At 41.2% G+C, this 27056-nt stretch overlaps 1 protein-coding gene across 2 annotated transcripts; it reads left to right on the top strand.

The window, feature by feature from the left end:
* Positions 1-874: 874 nt before the first annotated feature.
* uggt2 (UDP-glucose glycoprotein glucosyltransferase 2) lies at positions 875-27046 on the top strand. 2 transcript variants are annotated; one of them, XM_037239852.1, is made up of 39 exons: positions 875-1492; positions 2275-2357; positions 2438-2568; positions 4025-4137; positions 4310-4487; positions 5899-6071; positions 6188-6288; positions 6402-6501; positions 7009-7069; positions 7301-7392; positions 7504-7654; positions 7837-7956; positions 8062-8147; positions 8262-8397; positions 8633-8764; positions 8859-9023; positions 9542-9665; positions 9743-9841; positions 10073-10167; positions 10574-10780; positions 13991-14122; positions 15305-15435; positions 15596-15691; positions 15793-15895; positions 17124-17203; positions 17926-18115; positions 18193-18351; positions 18427-18512; positions 20061-20145; positions 20749-20831; positions 20936-21016; positions 23497-23601; positions 23718-23802; positions 24245-24427; positions 24507-24667; positions 25047-25161; positions 25308-25424; positions 25502-25661; positions 25828-27046. In XM_037239852.1, the coding sequence occupies exons 1-39, from the start codon at positions 1359-1361 to the stop codon at positions 25848-25850; spliced, it is 4656 nt and encodes a 1551-aa protein (XP_037095747.1). In that variant the 5' UTR covers positions 875-1358; the 3' UTR covers positions 25851-27046. The 2 variants fall into 2 exon arrangements, with proteins under 2 accessions (XP_037095747.1, XP_037095748.1); XM_037239853.1 differs by lacking the exon at positions 20936-21016 and having other exon boundaries at positions 876-1492.
* Positions 27047-27056: the final 10 nt, after the last annotated feature.

The raw sequence follows: 27056 nt of genomic DNA, 5'->3' as shown, positions 1-27056 counted from the left end.
CACTTGCTTCTATTTACGGTACTGCTTAGGACCGCACTGCTGCAGAACTTGATTTTTAATTCCCTGCACCAACTAATTTTATGTGCATTTTAGACTCTCTTGCTCATTTTTAAAACTTTTTTTTGTTGTGAACTGGATCCTTTTCTCTTTTTATATTCTTCTCTCGGAATTGCGACAGAGCCTGGTACTTATTTTCTGTCAAATGAGGGGGACTTCTGTCTTAAATTATCTGCCAAATTCTGAAAACGTGCTTGGCGATGTGACCCACAACAAGACACTGGTTTTATTTCAGATGCTTGGTGATTAAATGTTGGTGCAATATTTGATTATGCAATGCAATCTCTATGGGAACTCCCTTTAAATGTGTGTTTGTGTTTTATGGAGGATTTTGGCCAGTGGCATTTATAGAAACAGCACTTTCTTGATTGCTCAGTAAAGTTGTTGGCCCAGTGTTTGTCTGTCTGTCTCTTTCATTTTGGCCTGTTGGTCACGTTCATTATTATTGAAAATATTTTGCAACTAAAGAACAATTTACCTCTCTCAATTCTATTTATTTGGTAAAAACATTCACAAATGCTATCACGAATCCTCACATGGATGAATGAACCAATAAGCGGTTTGGTGGGAAAATGTTTGAGTTGCGCTCCAAGGACCCAGTAGTTGACTATTGCTGTGCCTGTTTGAATTCGTCTACCAACAGTTCAAAACAACACCTATCTTATTCTTTATTGGCATAATCGTGTTGGATACGAAAGTTAAAATACAAGAAGAATACACATAAGGTCATATTATCCTTCATTACGTTTTATTAAAATTAATTTAAACGGACCTAAACCGGCAAACTCTATCTCGCCAGCTATACCGGTTGCTAGCATACATCAATGGTTGCTAATAGATGCCTAAAAATAGACAGCGAAAGTCATTCTCTTCCGTACGGTAGCGGTCAGGATCAATAACGTGGAGAGGGACGGATACACAGCGATCAGTAGGATGATGGCTATAACGTCCAACTTTGTCACAATGTGTTTGTAGTTGGCAACTTTAATCACTGCTGATTTTGTATTTTCGTCATTACAATTGGTTAAAGTTGGAATTACTCAACTTGAGTGTACTACGAGTTGCCTGGTTCGGTGCTATGTGTCTTTTTAGGCTATTTCGCTCGGATTGCAGTTGTGATTTCTTTCGGCACTTTCACTAAAATGACTGAACGTGTTTGACATCTAACTGAGTTGAGGCTGTAACTTCAGTAACTACGTGGCACAAGACCGACTAACTGTTACCGATCGACACACGTGGAAGCTGTGCTGGACTGGACCGCTTGCTCTCTATGCAGTTTCATACAATTTGATGTTAACACAATGAAGATGAGGACGATTATCCTGCAGCCCCTGCTGCTACTCATGATCATGCAACACACGGCATCTGCATCCAAAGGCGTCACTGCAAGTCTTAAAGCCAAGTGGCATGCGACTCCTTACCTTTTGGAGACAAGGTAAACATCTTCTTCGACCCATGCGACCTTTAGTTATGTAAAATTGAGAGGTGTTAAGTCGAGGTCTAGAAAGTAGAAGTCCTGCTGCAGTTTGACTTCAGCTACAGGTGCGTCTTATCAACCGGCAGGTAAAGCTCCCTGGAACTAGCTCGTTTGAGGCTTACTATTACTATGTTACGTTATGAACTAAGTACGCAAATGGCCAAATTGAATTAAGAATTAATCTGCCACAATTTACTTACTTATATAACGATGGTTAAAATACTAGGCATTTTTTTCCCACAGGAAATCATAGGTGTCAAACTCAAGGCCCGGGGGTCAGATGCTGCCTGCCATATCATTTATGTGGCCCGCGAAGACAGATTTTGCATCGACTTTGTGTCATTACTAAAACTACAAATTGTCTTCACATTTAAAAATAAAGTAAAGTTATTACTTGCAATTCGTCTTTTTAAAATATTTGAACAGTTTTTACTAGTCTCTGATTTTAAAACTAGTTTTTCATCACTTTGTTTTGTAGCCTATATAGAAGACGTTGACAATCATAATGGCCCTCCAAGGGAAACTATGACTACGATGCGGCCCGCGACAAAAATTTGTTTGACACCCCTGCAGTAAATGATGGTCGAATTCCAGTTGCTTAAGATGCATTTGACCTCAGAGGTTACGCTGTATTTTATTGATCTTGCTGTATACAAGTCCGAAGGTTCACTCTGTAATATGTTGCTCCAAGACAATTTGATATTGCATGTATTCAATCTTTTCTCCCTCTCCTCTCTCAGTGAGTTTATTGGAGAGGATGGCAATGAGAAATTCTGGCAATTTGTCGACACTGTGAAAGAGCTCACCGCTTACAAGCAAGGAGGTATGCGGTCAAGTTTGAATCATTGACCTCCATTTACATCATATTTCATTTCTAATTTATCACATTCTCATCCATGCCAGATTCTGTCCGAACATACTACAACCTTATCATTAAAAAAGCCAACCAGTTTCTCACGGGTCTTCAAGTGAACTTGCTGAAATTCGCTCTTTCGCTGCGTTTCTACTTGCCAGCTGTTCACGCCTTCCAGCAGGTACTGTATGTTCACAAATTATAATTGCGTGAAATCTAAAATATTTTAATGATGTCTCTTTGGCAGCCTGGTAATATGACTTTGCGCAGTGGGAGCCGTTTAAATTATTGCATAATTATTCATGCCATAGATAAATATACCCACACAATTTGTACGACAGGTATGGTACACAGTTTATGAGCTTTTTTTTCTTTCTATGCAGCCTTGAATTCATGACCTGGGCCCTCTGCCTTCTTTACTTACAATTGCTTTGGCACCACTAAGTCATTACTCTCAAAAACACTGGATGAATTATTTGCCTTGAAATTGAACTGTTCAGCGATTATTATCTTGAATGATGCTGCAATATTACTTGATGCTCGCAGGCTTTTCAGTGCCTCACACACCATGTAAAATGTAAAAAAACAAGAACACCCCCTGGTCTGTTACAGCATTTCATACATAGGTATGCTTGTTGTACACATTTATTTTGCCTGTAGTATAAACTATTTGTATGAGCTGCATACACATGCAAGGGATTAATAACCAATTAGTCGACTTATAATTGTTTCGAATTCTTCCTCTTGCGTGTGTGCAGTTTGCATGTTCTGACTGTGGGGTTTCTCCAGGTATAGCAGCTTTTACATTCCAAAGACATGCATGTTATGTTGACTAAAGACTGAAGTCTGACTAAAATTAAATACTGCAGTACAAAGAACAAAGCAATATTTCCCATAGGAAATAATGCAAATCCAATGAATCCGTTCCAGACACCCAAAATGTTTACTAAAATACATTTTATACACTAACAGTAGTTTTACATACAGTTAACAGTATACAATAAATATAAATAAGTAATCAAGGGGATAAATAAACGCTTAACATCACTTTAGTCTTTAGTGCACTCTTGATGGCGTCTGGAAAGATGTTAGTGAACATAATTACCGTATTTTCCGGACTATAAGGCGCACCTTCAATGAATGGCCCATTTTAAAACTTTGTTCTTATATAAGGCGCACCGGACTATAAGGCGCACCATTAATGCATCATGTCAGATTTTTAATCCAAATCAAATCATTCTCCATTTTATCTTTTTTTTATTTCAACTTCAGACGCAACAAATTACTTTATAATCACAAAGTAGTGATCCATAGTCTTTTTGATTCATGATTCATAGTCTTCAGCGGGCCACTTATGATTGATTTCATGACACAATGCTTCGGGCCAGTTTAAATTTAGGAATTTGGTCCATATATAAGGCGCACCGGACTATAAGGCGCACTGTCGGCTTTTGAGAAAATCTTTGGTTTTTAGGTGCGCCTTATAGTCCGGAAAATACGGTAAGTTATTTTTAATACCACAAATTTTGTTGAACATGTACTACTACAAACTACAATCTAATACAATCCAAAAGTAATCCAAAAAGGCATGAGAGACTGTTAGTACTGTTTCTATGTTCATGTCTCGTACTCCACAGATAGCCAGCGATGAACCGCCACCTGAGGCTTGTCCAGCTTTTGTCTCCATTCACGGCCAACATAGTTGCAGTCCAAAGAACATCAAGAAGCTTCTGAAGGCAGCTGCAGGCAGGTAAATCCAAGTGACACCGCCAACCCCGTGCGGCTCTACACAGCAGTCCACAGCAGAAAAGTTTCCCCAAGTTAATTTGACATTGGAAATCTTTGACACTCCCTCCGAGTTCATGTTTGCCCTTGGAAGAATGAAATGTAATTTTCTGTGATGCTTTTTCAAACGCTTGCAGGCCCCATCCGTATTTGTACAAGAATGATCACATATATCCCGGGGCTAATAAAACAGACGTCCCAGTCGTGATCCTGTATGCTGAGATCGGTACCAAGGAATTCACCACCTTTCATACCGTGCTATCAGAGAAGGCTGACGGGGGCGCTCTCACGTATGTGCTGCGTCATTTTGTGGCGGTAAGTTGCCCGGTCATGGAGTACATAAGATTACTAGCGTTCTTCACTTATTAGTTCCTTCCTGCTGCAAAATAAATAAATAAAGTGGAACAATTTAATTTGCACTTTGTGTCGATATGGTCTGGCTAATTTTAAGAGCGAATGATTGAGTTTCTTGTTTTTATTTTACAGTAGGAACGAACGTGCCAGTAGGCTGCTGTAAACGTGCATTTCCTTTCACGGTATATTGGTCCAATAAAATGATATTCGATACGTGCCTCAATATATTTTCAAGTGGAACAATTTAATTTGGCTTGATTGGATCTATTTGCATCTTTTAACACAGCAGATTTTCCTTTTCAAAGTTTTTGTTGTTGTACCTGTAGTACCAAGTGTAAATTGTTTATTAAAGGAGAGGTTATTATTTGTTCAAATTTAATGTTATAATTTCTTTGCTTTATTTTTTAAAATCCATTTCCTAATCAGTGGTTGTTTATTTGAGGTTTTTTTTTTTTTTTTTTTTTAAGTGAGCGATACATTCAACACAGTTGGGGTCTGGCGTCTATTTAAAAAGGAGCCCTCTTCTTGCTCCTCGTTTCTCTCGACCGCCACACCAATCTTTGACGCAAACAGTTTAGAAAAACGACATGTTTACTTTGTGTTATATGAGTAAGGTTAACATGACTGTGAACTCATTCATGCCCATTCTCAGCTGTTTCCATTGATTTAGCCATTTGTTTTGACCCGTATTGGCCTTGTGCCGTCCCCTTGGAAAAAGAAAGTAATATGAAAAGGAATATTTCTTTCAGCCATGCTGAAGAAAAGCCAGGGGTTGGGGTGTACAGTGGGTCTTTTAATGGTGCAAGGATGTGACTCTGACACGGGTGTCAAGGTAACTGTGTCCTGTATGTAGACTTCATGTTCTGAGTGGAGAAATAGTTTTGGAGCGCTACTGCCTGGACTGAAGGGGTTGAAATTGCTTTCTAGATTACGGCAAAGTAATACTTTGGATGCATCCGAGAGGCCACGCCCATTCAGGTGTGGTCAACCGTTTATTAAGGCCGGTCTTGAAAAGGTTGTGAAAGGCCGATCGCTGGAGCGTTATGGTTCGCTTGGTTGGACAGGAGCATCATTCACCTGCTCCAAAGTATAGAGTTTGCTCTTTGGCATTGCACTTTGGAGTAGCTGCCGTCTCCTATGAACCGCCAAATACATGTTAAATGTTCCTATGTTGCACTTCTAAGAAAGTCAGACGTATGCATCATTTTTTCCAAACGCATTCCTACTGTTCCCGATTGCACAATGCATGTGTTTTGAGTGTCTGGATTTTTTTGCCATACAGGACAGCCACGGCACCTTTAATTGAAATAGCCATAAAGAAACTTCTATATTTTTGTTGCGATCATTATTTACTCTATATTCATTTGAACAGGCTCCAAAGCAACAGAAGATCCTTTTATCGGGCTACGGCGTGGAGTTGGCGATAAAAAGCACAGAGTATAAGGCAGTGGACGACACCCAAGTCAATGGTCGGGCTGCAGTTGATCAAATATTGGAGGACGATGATAATGATGAAGTCCAAGGATTTGTTTTTGGAACATTGAAGTAAGGATTGTCTTTTGTTTTATGAGCCATTTTATTAGGTACACAGATGCTCGACGAATACAATACAAGTGTTGTCCCAATCGCACTATTGTAATGTTTCTTTTGAATCTGTCAAGGAAATCTTATCCTGAACTCAAGGAGCAACTTGGCGAACTTCGCAAACATCTACTTGATAGTACCAACGATATGGCCCCTCTCAAAGTGTGGGAGCTGCAAGGTAGCCACATAATACTGGCCCAGAATATGTTGTTCATAATAATCATTTTGACTTGAGTCTTCTTTTAGTTGAAAATTTGTGCTGTCTAACTCTAACTTACTTGATCCTTGTAGATCTCAGTTTCCAAGCGGCTGCCAGGGTGCTGTCTGCAACAAAGTTTGATGCTTTGAAGGTCATGCGAGACCTCAGTCAAAATTTTCCACGCAAGGCAAGGTTAGAAAATACATCACTGTGTGAAAAGTTAACATATTTGAGTCATTGTTATGTTTTGGACCCCACAACACACTTTTTCATGTCCAAAAAATCCAAAATTCAACATACAACTATCAGGTGGTGAGTAGTTTTACTTTATTTTAGTTTTAAATTCACTGGTTTAAAAAAATGGAAATTGAAACAATATGGAGCTAGTGTGATTGACAAGATTGTGTTCAATTTTGGAGGTTCCACCACAATTATCTCAACGTGTTTGCTGTACAGCGTGACCTCTAATTTAAACACTCAAATGCCAGCTTGTATTTGCTCTTCTAGTTAAAAACAAAACAGCAAAAGTGATGAGTTAGACTTGTTTATTTTTTTCCAGGGGATTTGCGTACAGATTTACCCTCTTGAGGGCGAGCAGGTTTTTCAGAGATTAAAACTGTCATTTTACTGCCGGCCGCGGGTGTGATAAAGGCTGATGGCGAGCGTATGCTTTACTGTACCGCTTTACTATTCCCACAGATCACTGACAAGAGTGGCTGTAAAGAACGAGATGAGAAAAGAAATTGAGGAGAACCAAAAGGTGCGCTATCCTAAGCTGTGTCCAAACATGACTGCAAAAAAAAAAAAAGACTTTGATTTGATACTGCTTCACAAGTTAGATGAGGAGTCTCTGAAATAACTGCAGTGACATCATCAACATTTTTTCTTCAGACTTTGGTCCTTGATTAGGTGCAGACTTTTATGTAGCTGAGATAAAATGGAAAAAAAAACATTCTGAATATCAACAAACTCTTTGTGCTTTTTCTCTTAGCATCTGAGTGAGACTATTGGTGTTCACCCAGGAGACAGTGAGCTCTTCATAAATGGTCTGCATATTGATCTGGATGTTCACGACCCTTTTAGGTAGTATTCCAAACAGTCCTCTACTTATCCTCCCCCTCTGTGTTCCTGTTGCCACATGATCAAAAGTTTGATGCCATTTAAAACGCCTTCCTTGTCATCTTTCATTGATAGCATTTTGGAGATCCTCAGAGGCGAGGCCAAGGTCTTGGAAGGTCTTCACAGCCTGGGTGTAAAAGTAGAGCGTCAGGGCACGCTGCTGAGATTGCCTGTGGACCATGCGGCAGACAACTATGCCTTAAATATCAGACATCCAGCTATAATGGTGCGTTGCGGTGACTCATAAGTCCCGGACTGCATAGCGGCTAACAATAGGGAATCAATCATCTGCCAAGAAATCGTTTTAAATTAGAATCTTGGAAGTCTTTCATTTCAGGATGCGCCAAGCATATCCGGATGTTACCGTCCTCATTAGATCGACTTCATCCTTCAATGTTCTGTTCTCAGTGGATGAACGACATTGAGAAGGACCCGATGTACAGCAGCTGGCCAGCGGGATTCCAGGAGCTGCTGAGAACCACTTTTCCAGGAGTCATCCGACAAATCAGACGCAATTTCTTCAACCTGGTGATGTCACATTAGTTACTTAATCCTCAGAGGCACTTGTTGATTGTCATTTTTATATCAAGTCTGACAGCACCATTTCCTAACCTCGCTTGGGACGTTTTGTAGGTTCTGTTCCTCGATCCGGTCGAGGCGAAAAGTGTCGAGCTGGTGAAACTTGCCGGGCTGTTCTACAAACACAAGATCCCCCTGAGGTCGGTGCATCTGCTGCTGTTTCATACTCCACTTTGTGCATTTATAATCCTCACCAAGGCGCTCTTTCTCATTTCATCTGCAAATTGAATACTTGTTTTGCTCACTATGGCCAGAATTGGATATGTGTTTGTTGTCAACGCCCAAGATGAGATTGATGGCTTCTCGGATGCGGGGGTTGGCTTTTACCGACTCCTGAATTACATCGCGGACGAGTATGATTTATCCCAGGCCCTGATATCCATGGCCTCGGTAAGTGTATCGCAAATATAAATTTCTGTTGTTCGCACTACAGTTTGGAATAACTTAAGTACTTTACTCACCGTATGCTCGGTTGTTTTTTCGCATCGTGTCATTTTTTCTACTCTGTGGGTTACCGGGATTTCCCGTGTTAGTGCTCTGTCAAATAGTTCTTGGAAATTGTTGACGGAGGTGAGGGGGAGTGAGTATACAATTAAATCTCATCCAACTTGTCACTTCAATGCAGTTGTACAACAGAGTCAAGGACGGGGACACATTGACGACTGACACAATCACTGCTTTCCTGAAGAGCAAATTCCCTAAAGCCAACGCTGAAAGGATTCTAGGTGCCAAATCGGAGTATGATGGAGGAAGGAAGGTAAGAACATAAATGGCGTCTTTTTATTCGCATTTATAGTCGGAAATTAGTTGTGAAAAGTACGTATTGAAAATCAGTTTTTTATGTGCCCCAGGACGGCACCCTCTTTTACAGAAAGAGTGGCCTAGGTGCCCTTCCGCTGGCGTTATTTAACGGCGTCCCCCTGAGCCCAGTTGAGATGGAACCGGATGAACTGGAGAGCGTCATCCTGCAACACATAATGGACTCCACCAGCGCCTTCCAGAAAGCTGTTTTCATGGTATGACTCCACTGCATGGTCAGCCTCCCAGCGGATGGCCACATAAAATTGCAAAAAATCAGTCAAAAATACTGATGTACTGTTATAAGGGCATTTCGGTTTACGAGATCTATTCCTACCGTGGTGATGTAATTTGAATTTGCGTCACTTGCCTATGCTAAGGCAGTAATAATACTGCTTAATTACTGTCGTAAATGTCTGAAACACACTTCAAGACCATGAATAAATCGATCAAATAAAAATGGTATTTTATATGGCCGTGGCAACAAAGCTTTATTGTGCTGTGTCACAACATAATATTGTTCTTACGGCGCTGTGCAAACAGTTTGACAACTGTCAAATGGACTGTACGTCAGGGCCATCATAAACATAGACACACTATTATTATAGTCATGGTAGAAAAACAGTCGGAACTCGTCATTTGGGAGTTGCTTTCTCGCAGTTCACAATAAATAGAAAGAAAATAAATAAATTCAATTGCAGGCATAATGAAATAATGAGTCAACTACTGTTTGTAGGGTCACTTGACTGAGGGAACAGATGTGATGGATTATCTCATGGAGCAAGCCAATGTGGTACCCAGAATGAATCCACTCATTCTAAGTACAGAGCGGAAGTACTTAGACTTCACTTCTTCTCCAGGTGACCTCACCGCCACAAAAAGTTCAATTTGGATGCTTTTATGATAATTTTGGAATTGTTTTTATTTTGTTCTGCAGTTGTAAGTGACTGGGATGATGCAACAATGTTTTCATTCCTGGACTCCAGAGACAGGACTGCTGTGATGGCTAAGAGAATGAAATACCTGACTAACAATGGTGAGGCTTTTTATTCGTGGTTTCACCGACATACAGTATATTTGATCATTTCTTTTTTTACACATCTTTTGTTACATAGGACTCACATCACCATAAAAAGTATTTCAATGCAAATGTAACACCAAGCAAGTCTACAATTCAAATCAAAACAATCTTTAGCTGTTCTATTATTGATTATCATGAGGTTAAATTCCTACAGTTGTCATTGTTGATGTTTGTCTTTTCCCTCAGATGAGGACGGCATGAGCACCGTGACCATGTGGATTGTCGGAGATTTCCAGAAACCCTCGGGAAGAAAACTGCTGCACGCTGCTCTTAAACATTTGGTATGTATGTAACTTCACCCACATTGATCGAAAATATTGTAATAAGTATAAATCACACATATTGATTCATAATCTTCAAAGGAATTCAAGTCATATGGGGATGGATGAATTTTGTCTTTAAATTAAATTAAGCCGTTGAGGCTGCTGCGGTGTTGAGTGCACAAAATAAAAAGCCAAGTCATATATTCTCATAAGTGATTATAGTTCAATTATATGTAATAGCCACCAGACATTTCCGATATGTCGGGAACCAAACGTTGAATTCAACCAATCAACACTTATTTCTTGTGTGCTGCCTGAATAACACCACCCGTGCTCGAAATAGAATGTGCGATAGATGTGCGTTACTTCACTGCAGTACTGTGTGTGTGCGTGTGTGTGTGTGTGTGTGCGCGCACGCAAACAGAAAACCAGCCCCGGAGTGCGTGTGGGGGTGATGGATAATCCCGGCGAAAGGCCCAACGAAGATAACACGGCCGTGTACCGGGCTATCTGGGCTTCACTCCTCACCCAAAAGAATAAAGCTGCAGCTGAGTTTGTGCTAAAACTTGCAAGCGAGGAAAGTCACCAACTCCTCCAGCAGGGGACCAAGATGAAGGACTTGCTGCTGCAGGTAAAGGAAGAAACATTTAAACTGTCTTGCGTAATTCGCAGCTATCGGGCAGAGTCCTTGTAATTCATCACTTTTCAGGAGAGCCCCAAAACGGCTAAACGGTTTGTTTTAACTATTAAGTAAGTCTCATCAAAGAGAGCAAGCCGTTTTCAACAATTTAGATGGGACCGAAGAAATATAAAATTGACTTGATTTTAACTGTAAGCTTTAAGTAGCTGCCTGAGGGGTGTCACATGTGGTTGTACGGTAAATTTTAGGGCTGCTTTCAAGGTGGTAAACTAATATTTGACATGAATAAATTGAATTGAATTAAGCCCGCAATATACAAATTATTAGGCATTATATAACATTAGATCATCACTGTCTAATAAGAATTCAATAAAAAAAAAAACTACTCACCCCTTGAAGACCCTGACAGACACATATGGAGAGGGAAAATTGTAAATTTGTGATTTTTTTTTTTTGAGTGGGGGGTGAAAATATGTCTTTAAATTATTGAACTTGAGTTGAAGTGTAATAAATCGTCACGCATGCTCAAGTGGTATTGATCTTGCAAATGCAGCAAAAAATGTGGATACAGCAGAAATGCAAAAAGATTGATGCTCATTCAAGCAGTTGAGATGATGCACTTCAAAATACTTCCTTGACACCAATTTCTCGTTAGCGGAGGTATCTTCTGACAAAATGAGCCCTTAAAAAAAACAGCGAGATTACGCAAATACGTTTTTCAGCAAATAGATGAAGGTAGTAGGCTCCCGCAGATAAGCAAAAAAAAAAAAAAGCAAACCACAAATAGGTTCACTATTTGTTTTAATGTGGAATGATTTGACAGTTTGGCCTATCATCAATTACTCGTGTTGCTTCTACTGTGATCTTTTTATAATTTGGCTCTTTTGCTCTGATTAGTACATTCAAAAGAATTATCCTCCATTAAACACCAAACATCTTGAGCTAAGGTACTAGAACAACTTGACACGATTTTGCCCAGCATTTACAGCAGCAGGCTGAGGGGCACACACAAAATAAAAGTACCTGCCGTCTATTTGAGAAACCGTATCCATTTTTGGCAGTGAGGTGACGTCACTGTTATTCAAAGGAGCTGCTTCTCACTTTATGACAGATAGGTCATAGTTGAGAGGCAATGATGGACCTGATGTACCAACAAACTTTTCAACGACTTCGCTTTCCCTCCCCCTGTGCAAGCTTGAAGGAGTTTTTGACTGGCAGCTTCTCTGCTGGTGACTTTTTCCTCACACATTCCCACTTGACTGTGACAGACTGCACCACCGTCCTCTGCGCTTCCTCGCTTTTACAAAGCACAGACTGCAGTGGCGTTTCTTTCAGCGCAAACCGATCACTGCTCTGAATTATGGCAGTACGTACTTCTATAGAATGGAACATGTCTCATTTTCACTTCATTGCAATTCGTTTGTGTGATTCTGTTTATTGTTTTTAACAGTTGCGAACAAGTTAGACAGAGGTGTCGCCATTGTGTAATTGAATTTCTATGTGTGCTCTTTTGGAAATATTTAGAAAAACTGACAGAAACCAACACACAATCGGCAAATTATTAAAAATACATACATGCATAAATAAATAAGCTAGTAGTAATAATTTCAATCTCATCATTGTGATTTTCACATCAACAAAGCCAAAATTCTCACAGTGTTTAACATTTTTGTATTATTTCCTGCAAAATTCTTCTGGGTCCTCACATTGATGCTGCCGTTATTGCCATCATATCCCAAAATTAGATTTCAATTCTAATTTCCGTGAAATTGAATCTAGAGTCCAGAAGGTTTTCAAAAGCTGTTATGAAAGCATTTGTTTCATTTTCGTCATGTTCTTGGGTTTTTGTTTTGTTTTGTTTAGTTTATTCTGCTGCATGAGGAAGGAAATTGGAGATGTTCCTGAAGCAAACTGATTTACTCGCCAAATATGTCATTCCCTGGCACAGGGGGGAAGCGCCTCAGGAAATATATATATTTTTTTGCAGGTGAAACATGCAATCAGTCAGCGTCAGTGAAATGTGTGTATTTACGACTTGAGCGTGGGGCCACTGTATCAGTGAAATAAGTGACAGCATTTTAGGCATAACCGACAAGCATAACAGCAAAAGGGAGGATCATAAAAGTCCGATGCGGCCGCTCGCAGAGATTTCGTCCAACGTCACTTTCTTGATTGAAGTGCCCTGTCTGCTTAAATGGTGATTGATGAGCCCATCTTCTCATTCCCCTTCTGAACATCAGCTCTTAGAATACGTTTAGAAGTGCGTGTGATGCTCGGCAGCCCGTGGACGTGGAGGTGGGAGGCTCGCTCACTGTCAGTTCCACTCCATCTGTCACGGGGGCCGGCGCACGGTGGCGCATAACCTCGTGTCCGGGAATGGATGAGCTGCAGAATGCATTATTTCATTAAGCTTTTATTGCCCTTTCTGGTCATACGGGACAGTGATACAAGCCGTCTGGTCCGAGCATTTTCGCCGCCATTATGCGCCGGCTTTGACTGTAACAAATCATGTGACTGGAGGCTTTGAAGCTCCCGTTTGGAGAATGTCCTCTCGCGCCGTGTACATTCAGGACTGACGATAACAAACATCCCTTCAATTATGCCGAGTTTAAGCAGTGCGAGTGGGCTGGAAATAGCAATGTAAGGAATGGGAGGATGTGTGAGTTGAGACCCAGAGTCAGGGGACATGAGTTTATTATTGGCTGCCAGACAGTCTTGCTGACTGGATTGTGCTGACATTATTGGTATTTACCTGTTCTCCTGAGAAGAGGAACGTTGCAGAAACTAATAACCTGACTCCACACCACCCCTTTCACTCCCACGCCTAATTTGTTACACACCAAAAAATGGCAGAGATTTAATTAAAAGTTGTTTTTTATTAATTAGAAATTGATTCATCTCACTTCCACGCGCGCGCACACGCACGCCAGGCCCGACAACTTGGTCGGTGCGTTTGAAATATCTGACAGCCGCATCGATGCAAGGCACCAAGGCTATTGTGAATAATAAAAGAAAAAAGAAAAAAAAACATGTAATGTTGGCCTCCTTGTCATTCATTTATCATTCCCCCAGCCCTGCAAATTGCTCCGATATTGTTTTGGACATGCTGTAATAGGGAAAAAGTCCTTGAGCTACTCTATTGGATTGTACAGTACAACCCCAATACAAGCAAACCTTTTTTTTTTTTTCGTCTGCTCTTAGGGCATGGACACAGACGCCTTTGAGAAGAAGTTCAACACACTACAAATAGATTTTGTCCGCAGTCAGCGGCTCTTCTGCCGGGATGTCCTAAAACTGAGTCCGGGACAGAGGGCAGTCATCAGCAATGGCAGGGTGAGTACATTGAATATACGCCCAGTAATAATTCATTCATTTATTTATCAATGCTAACCCTAATAGTAAGTGTCACAAACTGCATTTGTATATTTTCTCTTGTAAGGAGTAGCCATGCCAATAGACGGCAAGCACAATTCAAATGATCATTCATACGTTATTCTGCGGTGAAAGACTCCTTTTAAAACAGACGGGAAAAAACACGCAGAACACGGTGATTTAAGTGGCTAAAACATTGCGTTACAATCATATTACATTGAACATCCCCCCAAGGCAAGTAGTAAATAATACATTACAAGTCCAGATGTCCTCGACTCAACCTTCCGGATAGATGAGAAGGAGATTGTGGTCTGCATATAAACACAAAAGCAACTGTTTAAAACGAGCATTTATTTTAGTCACATTGTTAAAGGGAAAGTTTGTTCATTTATTAAAAGCAATGAGACAAGATGCTGTGGCAATTCTCAATTGGGTTTTGCATGAGCTATCCATGCTGAAAGACGCCAAAACAATTCACCAAAAAACATCAAGTCAAAGGTTAAAATGTTTGAAAAGGAAAACAGCATAAAACGAAATGGAAATGTGCATTACGCAGACTTAGAACATACAAAATGCAGCGTATTTTACTGAATCAATAAGTATTTGGTCCAAAACATAACTGAGTACTTGGCAGAAAATTCCTTGCTGGCCAGCACAGCGATGCAACGTTTTATGGAGTTGGTCACCACGTTTACACACAGCTCAGGAGAGATTTTGTCTCACTCTTCTTGTGTTACTCTCTAAATCCTTCAAGTTTCTTGGCTGCCGCTTGCAAACTCGAAGGTTCAGCTCCCTTCACAGGTTTTCTATTGGCTTGAAATCTGGAGACTAACTCGAGTGATTTCCAGCCACACAGTTGAGTGTTGTGAAAGAAATTCGCCAGGAAATGATCCAATTTGACTTAATGAGTTTGAGTGTTCTTATTTATCGACAACAAATGATGTATGTTTTATTCTTGTCCATGTCAGCATCAGGCAGAACGATTAAATGCTCTTCCACCAGAGGGCAGATTATACAATATCTTGATTTTTGTTGTTATGCGATTTCCACCTCGTATTGTTCCTAACTAACCGACAGAGTTGGAAACAATGCCTTTTGTCAACGCTGTGTTGCGACATTATTCTCGTCTGCGGTGTGTGTCAGATCCTCGGACCACTCGAGGAGCACGAGGAATTCACTGCAGAAGATTTCCAATTGCTGGAGAAGATTACGCGGAGCAGCTCTGCCGAGAAAGTCAAAGCCCAAGTTAAACTGATGGGGATGAAGCCAAAGCAGTACGTTTTCTTTTTTTTTTCTTTCTCTCCCTCGCTTCCATTTTATTTGCCCTGTGACTGTTTGCGACGGATGCTTGAGGATCCCATAAACCGTATGCCTCGGAGCTGTTTATTGTCCAAACATGATTTCAAAACATACAACTCCTTATTTCTGTCTCAGTGCCAGCGACCTGGTCATGAAGGTTGACGCGTTGTTGGCCGCAGCCCCCAAGAGAGAGCTCCGAAGGGATGTCAACTTTCTCAAAGAGAGCCACAGGTGGGCAATTGTGCTTGGGAATTGAAATAAAATTGCAACCTCCAAGTGTATTTCCAAGTTGAACAAGACTTTGGGGCTAACCTTGCTCTATCCGCCCTCAGCGTGTTGCAGCTCTCACCCCGTGAAAACGAAGTGTTCTATGATGTGGTGGCCATCGTTGACCCACTCACCAGGGCAGCGCAGAAGATGTCCCCCCTGCTGATTGTAAGTTATCGGCGCTGTCAAATGAAAACCGTGTATATCACGTTTTTTTTTTTTTTCCTCAGGAGCAATAAACCACAGATTTACTGTGATTTCATAAAAACACATCACAAACGCTGATAGATAGATTTAGCACCTGATGTTTTCACAGCCAATGCTGTCCAGTATATTGTACCATATGAAGTACTAACTTGCAAATATTACTTTATATTCATCTGCAAGATAAAAAATGACAAAGTCAGGGTTTAGTGTTCCAAACTTCACTTTCCCACAAATGAAGTCAAATCGAGCTTGCACGTGTTTGTCAGAGAGCAGTGGGCTTATTTTGTAGAGCGTCACCACAGATGGCCTGGTTAATATGAAAATATGACTCACTCTGTTCAGGCACCGAATGAATCCGCTACGGTCAGCGGACATTGTTAGCTGTGTGCTCTCGGGCTAGCAATGCAGTGTTCAGGAGAAATCATGATGGCGGCATATTGTATTGATTTGTGGTTGTGATCGAGGCAGCCCCCGTGCACAAAACCACTGACCCTTTGTTTTGTTTTTCTTCTATTCAATTGTTTATTTATTATTTTCACAACAGCAGTAGCTCAAGCTGTAAGGGCTTGATTGGAAATGTTTGGCTTGGGGACCGGAAGATTGGATCGATTGATAGCCACAGACTAAAAAAGTTCAATATGCGCCACAGACTAGAAATTTGGAAGGTCTGAGTGGCTGGTAGTTGATATTTGAAGCGATGCTGGAGTGAAATAAAACATCCATTTGTGTTGCTGCTTTTCTTTGTGAGAGGGAGTTCTTAATTGTCCTCATATGAACTGAGATATAATTAAACCTGCAGCAGGCTAATATTATTATTTTCTAATTGACGGTGAAAAGATTAAAGGCGTTTAATTGTCCTAAAGGGTGAATTTGTAGTTTCATAACTGCTAATGAGACAATTTCTGCTGAACTGCCAAAATCGTAATGATGTGTGCGAATGAAATTCAATGACTTTTAAGAATACAAGACTTAATAAATTTAAAGGAATAGTATCAGATGAAAAAGAAGATATCAAACCAGCACCACCCAAGTACAGGTCATCTGTGTGAATTGAATAATCCTTTCGGGAACGTGATGAAGCTCTTTTTTTTTTTCCTCCACTGCCTGCTCTTCACCACACGCAAGCCTGTTTGTTTCTGCCTCCGCTTCTTAATTTTAAAAGTCTCTTTTCCTTTGTGGCCTTCCGCAGGTGCTCAGTCAAGTGGTCAACTTAAGGCTGCGGTTGTTCACCAACTGCCGGGCCAAGTTGTCTGAGTTGCCCCTCAAGAGGTAGGCTCCGGCGCTCCAGCCGTAATTAGGTGCTCCCGTCAGGCTTGTTTGAGTGTCGTCGCAATGTTCACTGAGCATCTCTGCCTCACTCCTCCACTCCACGAGATTAAACCGATGCAATCTGCTTAATATCGCTGCCTTATTGCTCTGGGCCTGCTCTTGCATCTCGGAGCAAATTGTACTGCCGCGTTACCAAATAAAAAAAAAAAAAAGGTCCAACAAATCAACAACAAACAGACAGTCTTGTAACTTTTCGAGCACCGTGAATGTGAGTCACAGTGATTTTTTTTTTTTTTTAGCACAATACTATCGCCACAATTTCCAATAGAGTTTTTCAACAATCATGCCAGCATGTCCGCACTTGACATTTTAGTTCACTTTAAAATTAGAAACTGATATTCACAGCACGAGGCAATGCCGCTATCACTTTTACACTAAACATGAGCCACCTGGTGATCATAAACTTGCAGTTGTTTTCACTTGCATTAATGTTCGAAATAACCTTGAATAATGAGCCATATGCTGCTTGCACCAGATTTTATCTGATAAAATAAAGTAGCCTCTTCTAATAAATTTCCATGAGCAAAATAAATTATTTGAGAACTGGAATACATCGTATATATATTGTGTAACAAAAGTGTTCTGTCCGCTAGCCCTTATGTGTGTTTTTAGAAATATTTTGTCTTTGTTTCTTTGTGCTGACATTTCATATCTGTCCTCAGCTTTTACTCTTATGTATTGGAGTCTGATGTCACCTTTTTGGCCAACGACTCGGCATCTCCCGGTCCGGTGGCCCGCTTCACCGAGCTTCCCGAATCTCCACTTCTCACCCTTAATATGATCACACCCGAGGGATGGATGGTGCAGGCCCTCCGTAGCCCCCATGACTTGGATAACATCCACCTTCAGGAGGTATGCCGCTGGCCCTCATTGACCTTCAGTTGATCATTTTTATTTTGCTGACAATTCAAACGGTGACGTCACGCCAGGTGAGCGGGATCGTGACGGCAGAGTATGAGCTGGAGCACCTCTTGCTCGAGGGTCACTGTTTCGACCTGTCGACCGGCCAGCCTCCCCGCGGACTACAGTTCACACTGGGCATGAGTCGAGACCCTCTCATGTATGACACCATCGTCATGGCTAACCTGGTTAGTGATTTACGCGGTTACCATGGCTGCATACCTGTTACCATGTTGTTCACTATTTGTGCTGTTTTGCAATAGGGCTATTTCCAACTGAAAGCCAATCCTGGCGCCTGGCTCCTCAGACTGCGTAAAGGACGATCGGAGGATATCTATCAGATTCTGTCGTAAGATTTCACCAGCACTACAAATTTGGACACGGTTTCATGCTAGCGTGTATTCCATCCTTTTTTTCAATCTCGTCTTTCCCACCCATGTACCTGTTTTAAGATGGTCAGGTAATAGACTAATTAGGTGTCCTCAGCATTAAGGGCTGTTTTTAGCTGCCATATACCGGTAGCTATGAAAGCCTATCGCTATGGTAACGTGGCGAGCTGCTGACACTATCTGAGCTCCAGGTTTTGATGAGTGCGGGGAGTTGTGCGCCACACAGAGGGGGGGGGGGTATGTAGGAGGAGTAGGCTGCTGTTAAAGACATTGGGAAGGAGGAGAGAGCTGGTCACCCTGTCATGCCATCCACCAACCCGCAATGTGCAGCAGAATGTTTCAGCCAGTAACGCGTAGGTGTGAAAGGACGCGCGTACGAGACAAGAGCGCACTGGCGTCTTCTAATTTCTATGAGCAAAGGGAGTTTGAGCTTGCTCTGAAAAGACAGACTTTCTCAAAGAACCGCATGGCCTTTCCTGTCAAGGCCATAATGGCCCAAATCCTACTCATCCGTGCACAGTCTACAGGGTCTTCCCTTCTACATGACCCTATAGGATCATAGGTACTGTCCTCCCTGGCACGGAAGATTTAGGACACGCACCAGTTTCTCGTCTTGTGGAAAATCATATAGGACAAGCCAAGATTTATTCCCCAATCCTCCAGGTGAAGCAAAAAGGTGATGTCATTTTTCACCTTGGCAGTGTCATTATTCTTGTGGTTAGCGGGCACTCGGCTCCGCTTTGGTGGCTGATCAGAGCCGAGTGTCCGCGCACCCTTTTCTGCCGCTGCTGCACCTCCTCGCCCTGACACCCGTGATTGAGATGGCCTGCTCTCCACTTCTCACAGAAAGCATACAGATTGATTTCTGCTCCCTTTTTTACACAACCCCGAAAGCCATAGGTTCTCCTGCCCGTGGCACTGGAGCGTGCAATTAGTTCTCACCAAAACAAAGCCATTTGTCATAATGATAAGCTTAATTTTTTGCTATTTTGTAACCTATTAGGCTTCTCAATGTCTTACTCTGCATCGTAGACTATAAGTCACCATTAGACTCAGTAGATCGCACCTGCCAAAACACGCTCGTCGCCACTCTTCAACTCAATAGCTGTGAAAGGCCAGTGTTACCCGATCAATACTGCACAGACGTTTCCATTAAATCAGCCGTCTTATACAGTGCAGATGGGAAGTAGTAATGGATAAAACACAAGATACGTGTTTCCTTAATAATGACGGAGGGTAATGAAGTTGGTTCTACTGTCACCCCGGCTGCCGAGTGTCACTGTTGGCCGCCGTCAAACACAATCAAGATAAAACACATTTCAATTTGGAACTGAATTAATTGTGCCGAATTACTGAATTGATATACGTTGTATATTACAGATTATGATCATTATTGAGAATATTGAGTTGGGGTCTTTGAAAATAATTGTTTTGTCCCCAATCCAACCTACCATGCTTATCATTTCTTGCGGAAATAACAATAGTAACTATTGTTATTTTTATGATAGGCACGATGGAACCGATTCCCCAGGAGATGACGGTGACGTTGTTGTCTTGCTGAATAGTTTCCACAGTAAGATTATTAAAGTCAGGGTGAGTGTGTTGTATTTTTCTTGTTGTTTTGTATTATTATTCGTTAACGATATACAGTGGAACTTCCAAAATTGAACACAGTCAATTCTGTGATGCTATATAATTTGCAAGATGCTCTAATTCCAAAAGAGCCATCCCATAGGAATCATGTAAAGTGAATTAATTCATTTCAGATCATTCTAACCATTCAGATATTTGGCGCTCCCTACTAACCAGCCGATGTAGGAGGTAATAACATTAATATGCTCAGGATATACTGTATACTAAACACAAATTCTTTTAATACTCCGCATACGATCCAGAGCAAAGAAGCAGAACACTACTAAATGTTAAACTTTAATTAGCAACGCCAGGACTGTAAACGGTAAGCTGTAAAATAGTCTTATATTCCATAATGGTGAACATGGGAATTAACAGTTGCGTAAATGTTTATCTTGCAAAGATGATTTACTGTGGACAACTTTAAAAGGCTGTATAATAGTGTTATGTAAGATAATGGCGGACGTGGGAATTAACAGTCACACAAATAAACATTTGCATATCTAACAGAGGTGCAAGTTGATGATGGTCAAAAACTAATTGAAACTTTCTGTTGTGTCATAGGTGCAGAAAAAGGCAGACAAGATGAATGAGGATCTTCTAAGCGAAACAAGCGAAAGCAAAGGCCTGTGGGACTCCATAGCAAGGTCTGCATGTGTGATATGTTAGTTGACATAGGATGAGGCGTCTCCCTCCTTTTTGTCAATTGATTGGCAGGAACAACTTTGTCAATGCCACGTTATGGTTTCAGGAGATCTTATTCATCGCCGGGCTCCAGACTACATTATTATGCTGTAAGAGCTAGTCTTGCAAAAAATATGTGCTTCTGTAGGTATGTGTATGCTAGCCTTTGTGTGTGAGTGCTCCCCCAACCCCTCTCTAATTGTGTGATCTTGTTTGCTCACCCTAACGCTTGCTGTGTGAAGTGTCTGGAGTACATTTTTGACAAGCTAGGCAGTGTGGCTGCAACCCATCAGTCAACAGTTAACACCTTCAGTCATTTTGGTGCTTCTTTTATTTGTTGCTTCATGCCGCTGTGCTGATCTGTCTTCAACGCAGAGGTGAATCCGTGTCAAAGGTGATGATTGTATTGCAATCAACAAAACTACTGATGTCAAGACGTATATTTTGCACGCACACAGTTGTATACCACTGCAATCTAAAACCACAACAATAAGCATATTGTTAAATTAAATCCTCTAAGAATCTTTTTTTTGGGTACCAGATCGCATTAGATCTTATATATAGACAAGATATACAATATATTCTCTCATCCCGTGTCTTGTACGTGTATTCTATCTCATTAGGTGAACAAATGTTAGGTCGGGGTCACCATGACACCCAGACCACCTCGTCTGGCTTAGTGAAAGCTGTGTTTCTGTCTTAAAAAAAAAATAGTTTAAGCGTCCTCCTGGTGGTCTCGTAGTAGAAGGGCAGAAGGAGGTTAATTCGGGTGGATGGCTTGTCTCATTAAGATGCCAGCTGGATACATTGAGCAGAACAGGTTATAGCGGTACTGTGGCCTTGGTGTGGACCTTAGCCGCGTGGATGGCATAGCAAATTGCCGGCTGCCTGGGAAACACCATTTTATCTATTTTGAAGTTGGTTTTGGACCTTCAGGCTATGATGCCTTTAACATTTTTGAGCACTGTGTATTTAAACGCATGTCGCTCATTATTTAATGGAACGTAAAATAAAAAATAAACTATGTTTTTGGTCACATTTGAACATATGTAATGGTCATACAACTGCAATCGTAGGTTCACATACAAGGTGGGCCATAAATGTGAATTAATCCATCAATTCATTTTCTATTCTGCTTGTCCTACCGAATGTAACAAAAATATAATAGACACTTGAGTTTAGACTTTCTTGCTCCCGTGAATCATTTGTAATCTTGGGTCCACTTTAGGGGATTTGTTCTAGAAGATGGAAGGAAAGTCATTTATTGATTGAAACTCTCACAGGAGTTGGTCTCTCACAGGCAAGTCTGCGCATCTTGGCGATGTGCATACAAATGGCAATCTTGATCTCGTGTCAAGATGTAATGTGTCTTTTTTTTTTTTTTTTCCCCATTCACCTTTGCTTTCTGATAATTAATATCGTGAGTTAGATTTTATCACATGCCCGATATCTGAGATATCTAAAATCGCCTAGTTTTTTTATTTGGCACGAGGGGTTTCTCCTGCAATTGATTAAATGTGACCGCGTGCCTCGGTGGAGCAACTAAATTACATTTGAGATAGGTTTATGGTGCGGAATGCGAGGGAAATGTTGCGCAAATGATTCCCTCATTACTTGAAATATCCCAGCATTTAGTCTCATGGAGCAGCACACGCTTTGCATTATTTGCAACACACTCACATCTCCGTTGTGGGAAAACATTTCTGTTCCCAAGGACTTTTTGCCTGTTAGTCTTATCCGGTTGTGCGGATTGAAGCAGAGCCGAGGTTATTGGATGTAGAGAGTTAAGTGGAATGGAAGGTTTTCAGGATGGAGAGCGAATGTTACAAATAGGGGTAGTCCTGGCTTGGGATGGATGGCTCGGATAGATTCGATTGTCGAAATCACTCCTTGCGGTTGCTTTGAGAATATTCCCTCCGCGTACTTCCTACTCACAAGACGTTTCATGTGTTTTAAATAACATTAAAGTCAAAGTAAGTCTAACACGCCAAGCAAGTTGAGCAGACAAGTCTGTTCTCACTAAAAAGTTAATTGAGTGTCACTTTTCATTTGGTGTGCCAGTGCGGGTATTGTATGTTAGTACTTGTGCTGGTAAAAATGCTCTGATACTACAACATCGATACTTTTTACCAGCCTGCTAGATTTGGTCCTTTTTGAGCATACCGGGTACACAGAATCATGATGTGCTTGCTTCGTCGATCCAAACGGTCATTGAATGCAAGTAGTAAGAATGTCTGTCAGCATTTTTGCTTGAATTTTTTTTGTTTTGTGAAGGCATGTGCTTTGAGCTTTTGCGAGTGCAGTGATATGTTTCTGAAAAATAGTCCAGGTTTTTTTTTTCTTCTTCTTCTATCTTGACATTTAGCCTAACGATGCTCTGCACCCACAAAGATTGCCAATCACACTCAAATGACTCCACGTTTATAAATATATTTTGTAATAGAGTTATTGATCCAAGGTGTCCCTTAAGATTGGCTTCAAACAGTCGCGCACCGTGATACATAGTGTTTTTCTTTCGTTGTCCCCGGCTTCATAAAAGCCCGGCGATTTCCAGGCGTACTTTTGATTCACTGTATGAAAGACATCCATCAATGTGGAAAATAAGACAATTTGTTGTCTCGTCTACAGCATCGCAGGAGGAAGCCCCAAGAAGGATGCTGGCGAAAAGAAGAAGGAGGATGTTCTAAACATATTTTCAGTGGCCTCCGGTCATCTGTATGAGCGCTTTCTGCGGTATGAGCCCCTTATTTCTCAGAGCCTCTCATCGGTTACGCTCCAGGCTCTAAAAATCATCTTCTTTTCATCCTTGATCCTGCGAGTTCTCCCTCCCCTTTCCGTCTCAATTTCAGGATCATGATGCTGTCCGTTCTCCGCCATACCAAAACGCCTGTCAAGTTCTGGTTTCTCAAGAATTATCTCTCCCCTTCATTCAAGGTAGCACTTTGGCCTGCATTTAGCTTTTCTTGGTGCGCTAACTACAGCGCAGTACGGTAAAAAAAAAAAAAAAGGCAAAAATGGTGATAAAAATTGTTAGGTGTGTGCGCCCCACTTAAGTGTGTGCGACTTTACCTTTTGATTCGGTCAAAGCACAAAGATGACAGTCTCGCTGGATGTTTCTTTGCCTCAACCCTACTTTGAATAACACATTCCTCTCTAAGATTCCTTTTGATATCATCATTCTTTTGAAGTCTCTGACCTTGGAAAACAACACCGCGGCTCCAAATGCACTTTTATTTCATCATCTGTAAACAAACTCGCGCGTTCTCAAATAACGTCACAGCACTTCTGCCTACAGGTTTTTATTGCATACTGACGTTTGCAAGTTGTGATGTGATTGGTGGGTACAAATTTGTTTTCTGTCACGATGACTTGTTAGGAGACCATCTCCCACATGGCAGAGTCCTATGGATTCCAGTATGAACTTGTTCAGTACAAGTGGCCACGCTGGCTCCACCAGCAGACCGAGAAGCAACGCATCATCTGGGGCTATAAGATCCTCTTCCTGGATGTCCTCTTCCCCCTGGCTGTGGATAAGATCATTTTTGTGGACGCCGATCAAGTCAGCATGAAAACCGACACTATAAAGATGGTGACAATGGTAGGGGTCAATGTTAGTTCCTGTCTGGGTCCCTTCACAGATCGTTCGAGCAGATCTAAAGGAGTTGCGAGATCTGGACCTGGAGGGCGCTCCTTATGGTTACACACCTTTTTGTGACAGCCGTACAGAGATGGACGGTTATCGATTTTGGAAAAGCGGCTACTGGGCGTCACATCTGGGACACAGGAAGTACCACATCAGGTACGCTTGAGCTTCTGAATTACGCTACAGCACTGAATCATATCAGATTTGTATCTTTTGTGCAATTTATACACAAAGGGATGGAACGTGTTTCGGGGGTTTCTGATTTATCATTTAATCACCAAAAATAAATTTACAGATTCATCGATGTTTAAAGCGATCATTGGCTGCAGAAAAATTTTAATAGTTAGGCTATACTGTAGCTTCACATTTATAAACGCGTCTACCACTTGCTGAGCGTGTCCATTGTATTTTTCTTTTATGAATCAACTCCTCCGAGTCATTTTTTTCTTTTATTAAGTGCTTTTTTATGGAGCTTTTAGTCTGAGATTTCTCACAGCTGCCTCGTGTCCTCTCTCTCGCCATATTTCCTCCGCAGCGCGCTCTATGTGGTCGATTTGAAGAAGTTCCGCAAGGTTGCGGCTGGCGACAGACTGCGAGGACAGTACCAAGCTCTGAGCCAGGACCCAAATAGTTTGTCAAACTTGGACCAGGTAAAGTGCTTTTTTAATGAATCACTTTTGTGCAAAAAATGACATTTTTTAAGTGACTACCTCTGGCACAGTGTTATTATCTTTGTAAAGGTACAATTAGTTATTGCATTGGATCTTGTTTGACTGTGTAGCTGCTATTGTTGTAGGACCTTCCCAACAACATGATTCATCAGGTGGCCATCAAGTCTCTCCCTCAGGAGTGGCTGTGGTGTGAGACGTGGTGTAATGACGCCTCCAAAGTGGCAGCCAAGACCATCGACCTGGTGAGAGCCGCATCCATGACGGGGGGGAAAACAAACTAGCGACATTCGGCTGTAAACATGCATTTTTTTTGTCGCAGTGCAATAATCCCAAAACCAAAGAGCCCAAACTGACGGCAGCGGCGAGAATCGTGCCCGAGTGGGTCGACTATGACAATGAAATCAAGCAATTGCTCAAGGGAATCCAACAGCGGGAAAATGTCAAGACGTCTAAACGGACGCGGTCGCAACAAAACGGAGGTGCGCACAGCATTAACACTTGAAAGCTGTTCATAAAATATTTTTTTCTTCTGAAGTATACTCGCTAACCTCCCAAAATTGCATTGCATGCCTCTTAATTTCTTTTGTTTTTAATGCTATTTTTTTTCCAAATGATGACTTCGAAAACTTGTTTTTTCCTTGGCAGGCCACAAGCGTGATGAACTTTAGCAAACAGATCAAGAGAGACACCTGACGATTGCACGCTCACTGGCAATGTTATTTGGGATATTTGCCACGTGTGCTGCAGCAGTGAATTAGCTCCATCCACGACTGACGTGTTCAAATAACCAAGAGGGACGTTGCTACTGGCACACTTGGAAGCATGAAGTAGAGTGAAGGAAAGGTAGGAAATCAGGATTGTGTTGGAATACATTGCACAGAAATCCTGTCTAATTATTTATCATAAAATTGAATTTTCTTTCTTTAAATGCTGGAACATGCTTGTCCATTCATCCGCAATCAAACCGTCCGGTATATTGACCATCATAGTTCTTACAAAGTATGTCAACAGAAAACCACTACAAGAAAAAGAAGGAAAGTTATGAGTAATGTTGGCGAATGCATATTTTTGATTGACATTTTCTGCATGTTACGAGAAACAAAACATGTAACAAACAAAACAAGTATGAGAAGTAGTCGATGTTTTCCAAAGGAAAAAAAAATCACAAAATTAACCTTTACATTTTTTTAAATATTTTTTATTTTTTTATTTAGAATGAATCGTCATACTTACCCGTTTGCTATTCAACACTAAAAAGTCCTTTCCAGTCGTTGCCTAGCAACAGCCCCTGCACAAAAAGACTTTTAAAGATATAGATATTGATATCAAGGCACATTGTTTGTCCTTAACATGCTTTTTATCATATTTCCCTTAAAAAGTGGCTAGTTGGGAGTTTTTTTACGCAGTCCTTTAGAAGGAGGCGTCTATTCGAGAGGAGGCCTTTATTTGTACATTTTTGTGTGGATTGTTCGACAGTTGTTACTTAACGGTGGGATCGCCAGCCAATCACAGCGCTCATGTCAAAGCAAAGCCAGTATGTGCAAAACTAGCTCGCATAATAGAACTTGACAGGGTTACTGGTTTATCATGTTCAGTGTGTACTTTTCTAACTTATTACATTGCATCTTTGTTACATATTGTCATCTTGCTAAAATAATGGCCCAAGTCATTTCGTCAGAAAACAAAACAGCCAAATACGGATATTCATTTCATTTCAGAGGTAGAATTGTATGATCTCTTCAGGATCAAGAGGCAAAAAAAGCCATTATTTCAGAAGGTTTTGTTACTCAGTATTATGCTCTCAGGAATGAATAATGTTTTTCAGCTTGGCCAAAGTCTTAAATAAAACCGCAAGTGGTCCACATTTCGCTGTG

This window comes from Syngnathus acus, chromosome 21 (assembly GCF_901709675.1).
Source record: "Syngnathus acus chromosome 21, fSynAcu1.2, whole genome shotgun sequence".
Taxonomy (NCBI): Eukaryota; Metazoa; Chordata; class Actinopteri; order Syngnathiformes; family Syngnathidae; genus Syngnathus; species Syngnathus acus.
The sequence above is the reverse complement of the archived record's forward strand: the minus strand, read 5'-3'. Positions and strand labels throughout refer to the sequence as shown.